General features: G+C 52.4%; 1 protein-coding gene across 3 annotated transcripts; it reads left to right on the top strand.

The window, feature by feature from the left end:
- The first annotated feature begins 2,406 nt into the window (after nt 1-2,406).
- Nucleotides 2,407-4,336, top strand: LOC146753102 (uncharacterized). Of its 3 annotated transcripts, XM_085531247.1 has the most exons (8): nt 2,408-2,513; nt 2,628-2,684; nt 2,851-2,907; nt 3,045-3,104; nt 3,186-3,250; nt 3,460-3,535; nt 3,736-3,782; nt 3,936-4,336. In XM_085531247.1, exons 1-8 carry the CDS (start codon nt 2,442-2,444, stop codon nt 4,135-4,137), a joined length of 636 nt encoding a protein of 211 aa, XP_085387373.1. In that variant the 5' UTR covers nt 2,408-2,441; the 3' UTR covers nt 4,138-4,336. The 3 variants fall into 3 exon arrangements, with proteins under 3 accessions (XP_085387372.1, XP_085387373.1, XP_085387371.1); XM_085531246.1 differs by having other exon boundaries at nt 2,407-2,513; nt 3,045-3,250; XM_085531245.1 differs by having other exon boundaries at nt 2,418-2,684.
- Nucleotides 4,337-4,586: the final 250 nt, after the last annotated feature.

Here is a 4,586-nt window from a genome sequence, read left to right as displayed (position 1 = left end):
GTCATTCATTCCAAGAACATGGGCAGAAATTCCAAGCATTAATTAACATTTCTGATGGTGGTGGGATGAATGCTAATAGCCATTCTTGCTGTAAATGCCCAACCCTTTAAAGGGGGCTGCCCAGGGCGGTTCCCGCTGATGTTACATCCACCTGAGGCATCTGTTCTGCCATCTTATCTTCAACACCAGCACATTTCTACTTTCTAATCTTCCCTTGACAGCAAACTCTGTGGCCAACTCCCAGTTCTGTTCCTGAGCTGATATTAACGCCAGCCCTTTGTCCTTCAGGCTGTATCTGCCCAAGTTGTGCAAGAGGCTATCCGCAAAACGTAAAACAGCTGCTCTCATGATTGACAACCCTAAACCTGACCCAAACGCTATCCCAAACACTAGACCTAACCCTAACCATAATTGAACGCCTAAGCCTAACACAAACCCAACATAGACACAAACCCAAACCCCAAACCTAAAACCAACCCTCAAGAACCAAACCCCAAACCTAAAACCAACCTAAAGAACCCAAACCCAACATAGACACAAACCCAAACCCCAAACCTAAAACCAACCCTCAAGAACCCAAACCCAACAGAGACACAAACCCCAAACCCAAACCTTAAAACAACCCTCAAGAACCCAAACCCAAACCCACAAACACAAAATCCAAACCCCAAACCTAAAAACCTTAAAGAACCCAAACCCAACAGAGACACAAACCCAAACCCCAAACCTAAAACCAACCCTAAAGAACCCAAACCCAACAGAGACACAAACCCAAACCCCAAACCAAAAACCAACCCTACCCCAAACCCAACATAGACACAAACCCAAACCCCAAACCTAAAACCAACCCTAAAGAACCCAAACCAACACAGACATAAACACAAATCCCAAACCTAAACCAACCTAAAGAACCCAAACACAAGAGAGACACAAACACAGACCCCAAACCTAAAACCAACCCTCAAGAACCCAAACCCAACAGAGACACAAACACAGACCACAAACCTAAAAGTAAACCTAAATGACCCAAACCCAACAGAGACACAAACCCAAACGCCAAACCTAAAAACAACCCTCAAGAACCCAAACCCAAACCCACAAACACAAAATCCAAACCCAAAACCTAAAATCCTTAAAGAACCCAAACCCCAAACCTAAAAACAACCCTCAAGAACCCAAACCCAACAGAGACACAAACCTAAACCCCAAACCAAAAACCAACCCTACCCCAAACCCAACATAGACACAAATCCAAACCCCAAACCTAAAACCAACCTTAATGAACCCAAACCCAACATAGACATAAACACAAATCCCAAACCTAAAACCAACCTAAAGAACCCAAACCCAGCAGAGACACAAACACAAACGCCAAACCTAAAACCAACCCTCAAGAACCCAAACCAACAGAGACAGAAACACAAACCCCAAACCTAAAAACAACCCTCAAGAACCCAAACCCAACAGAGACACAAACCCAAACCCCAAACCTAAAAACAACCCTAAAGAACCCAAACCCAATAGAGACACAAACCCAAACCCCAAACCTAAAACCAACCCTAAAGAACCCAAACACAACAGAGACACAAACACAAACCCCAAACCTAAAAACAACCCTCAAGAACCCAAACCCAACACAGACACAAACCCAAACTCCAAACCTAAAAACAACCCTCAAGAACCCAAACCCAACATAGACACAAACCCAAACCCCAAACCTAAAAACAACCCTACCCCAAACCCAACATAGACACAAACCCAAACCCTAAACATAAAAACAACCCTCAAGAACCCAAACCAACAGAGACACAAACACAGGCCCCAAACCTAAAAGTAACCCTAAATGACCCAAACCCAACAGAGACACAAACCCAAACTCCAAACCTAAAAACAACCCTCAAGAACCCAAACCCAACAGAGACACAAACCCAAACCCCAAACCTAAAAACAACCCTAAAGAACACAAAGAACCACTCCATGCTTCTTTGATCCTCCAGGACCCTTCCAAACCAACCTGTTCTGTATTTCCTCAGATCTCCACGGACTTTTCCAACACAAACCCTCCTTGCAGTGCTAAGATTGTCAAGGATCCTCCCCCACAAACCCTTCTATACTTCTATTTTCATTAAGGAACACCTCCATCCACACCATCCTACAGTCATGTGAACTTCGAAGACCCTTCCAACACAAGCCGGTTCTTTGATCCTCAAGGAGCCTCCATCCCAAACACAAACCATTCTCTGGTTCTTAATGACCTTCAGGGACTCTTCCAGCACAGACCATGCTCTGTTTCTGTGACCTTCAAGTGACATCACAATGACACGCTGACCTCATAGAAGTCCTGCCGGGGTGGGGTAGGGGCAGTGGGTCAGCGCCAAACCTGCCAGCCCCATTCTGCAGGCGGTGCAGGTCCTGCAAGGAGCTGTGCGAGTGGTGCAGCAATGCGGGCCCAGTTTGCCAGTGGAACATTAACAGCGCTGCAGCGCGTGGAGCTGCTGCAGGAGCTGGAGCAGGTGAGCACTGAATGGACGGGCACAGAAGGGCCAAGCTGCCGGCTGGAGGGCACCCTGCCCATGGCATGGCAGCAGAGGGCCGGGGGACAACGCTGCTCCTTTCCCCTCCCACAGGCTCATGAGCGGATCATGGAGAACCGCACGGCCACAGCCAGGGAGTCTTTGTTGAAGGTGAGGAGATGCTGCTGTGTGGTGTGGGGTGGGAGAAGTCCCCTCGTGTGGGTCTGCAGCTCCAGCCCTGCAGGTCCTGCTTGCCCCGATGGAGGAGGCAGGAGGGGACGGAGCCCCATGGGAGCACCGGTGCCCTGACGGCCGCTGCTCTTCTCCTTTCCCACAGAATGCCCAGCAAATAAGGGCTGAAAGAATGGCTGCCCGTAAAGAGGAGCTGGAGCAGGTAGGGGGCAGTGAGGGCTCATCCTCACAGCTCAGCATCCTCACGCCTCTGGCTGTGCAGGAGGACCTCGGTCCCAATCCCTCGGGTCCATGGGACCCAACGCAGCCACCCCTCATGGCACACGCGTTGTCTTGCAGGAGAAGCAGCTCATTGCCCAGCTGGAAGAGCAGCTGAAGGCTCAGACAATGGAGATCGAGGTAGGGTGGTGGGTTGAGGGGAGGGGTGGGGTCTGCCCACCCCCATGTTGTGGACCTGGAGCTCATGGTTTTGTCTTCCAGGTGCTGCGCAGAGAGAAACAGCGCCTGCGAGAGGAGCGGGAGGAGCTGGAGCTGGAGGGTGCCTGGTGAGTGGGACCCACCCATGGGACCCTGCCTGCACATGGGGGTCTTTGACATACATGGGGCAGCAATGGGACTGCATTGCTGCTGGAGATGGGGCTCTGGTTCCTGCACGGTGTGGCAGAGCAGCCCCATCCCAGCCCTGGGGGGTGGGCACACAGTGTTCGGGAGCCCCCTGTGGTGATAGACTCCAACCAAGCCTTGTTCAACACAGGCAGCAGCATCAGATGGAGATGGAGGTGGAGTGTGAGCCTGGGGCTGTGTTGCCGGAGCTGGTGGAGGCACAGCTGGTAAGGAGCAGAACACACAGCACCCTCACCCCATCCAACAGGGGTCTCCCCATCCAACACTGGTCTCCCCATCCAATGGGGTCTCCTTGAGGACAGGGCTCCTTACAGCACTGTTGTGCTGCTGGGCTCCCGAGTCCTGCATGATCCCCCTGCTGTGCAGCAGACCCTGACCTCCATCTCTGCCCCATCTTCACCTACAGGAGAAGAAGGAGCGGGCGAGGAGACGTGGGTTCTCCTTCTGGATGCAGTGAGTATCCCCTCATTGCTCTTTGCCAACAGCAGCCGGGTTCCCATCAATGTGCTGATGGCCTGGACCCCTCTGCAGCCCCTTTGGCACCGTATGGGGCTGTGCTGCCATGGGGCACAGACGCCTCATTCCCGACCCTCTTGCACTCCACAGGACCATCTGCCTCATCTTCGTCTGCCTCCAGCTGCTGCTCATTGCTGTGCTGGGCTCTGCCCTATTTTACGCCCAGCACTATGACCAGGAGCTGCTCTATCGGCTCCTGCTGCGGGTGCTGCCCCAGCCAATGTACGCTTCCGTGGCGTACTTTGCAAGCAGGACCCTGCGTGTGGTCTGTGATGGGCTGCTGCCCATCTGACCACCCAGCTCAGTAACCCCTCCCAGCTCGGGGCTGCGTGCTGGGGCACGGGACAGGGCTCTGTCCCCACGGAAGGGGCCTCTCCTGTGCTCCTGCCCCCAGGCACAGCAGTGGGGCAGTGCTGGCAGGCGGCTGAGTGCCACCACGTTGGACTTGTTGGAAATCAGTCTGGACTGTCATCGGGAGTCGCTGTCAAACAACAAACGTCTGATGGCCCATCAGACTGAAGATCCGCACCCAACAGCAGGATGTGAATGGATCTACCAACACTGAACTGCCTCGCTTTGCTGCCTCTCTGTCCCTCCTTCCCTTTCTTCTGTCTTTACTCTTGGTCATCTTTCATTCTATGGCTCATCAGAGCAGCCATGGCCTATAAGAACGGCCTCTAATTGTAATTAGCCCATATTAACCCATTAGCCAATGTTACCCCCAATTGGTTGTTGTTAGTT

The sequence above is a fragment of the Coturnix japonica genome, unplaced genomic scaffold (genome assembly GCF_054131305.1).
Source record: "Coturnix japonica strain WE unplaced genomic scaffold, WE-NBRP24 Scf040, whole genome shotgun sequence".
Classification (NCBI taxonomy): domain Eukaryota; kingdom Metazoa; phylum Chordata; class Aves; order Galliformes; family Phasianidae; genus Coturnix; species Coturnix japonica.
The sequence above is the reverse complement of the archived record's forward strand: the minus strand, read 5'-3'. Positions and strand labels throughout refer to the sequence as shown.

Coding starts and splice junctions, on each gene's coding strand:
- LOC146753102 (XM_085531245.1), top strand. CDS start 2,442: ATGCGGGCCCAGTTTGCCAGTGGAACATTAACAGCGCTGCAGCGCGTG. Junction 2,685..2,850: donor CCAGGGAGTCTTTGTTGAAG/GTGAGGAGATGC, acceptor CCTTTCCCACAG/AATGCCCAGCAAATAAGGGC. Junction 3,536..3,735: donor AGCTGGTGGAGGCACAGCTG/GTAAGGAGCAGA, acceptor CTTCACCTACAG/GAGAAGAAGGAGCGGGCGAG.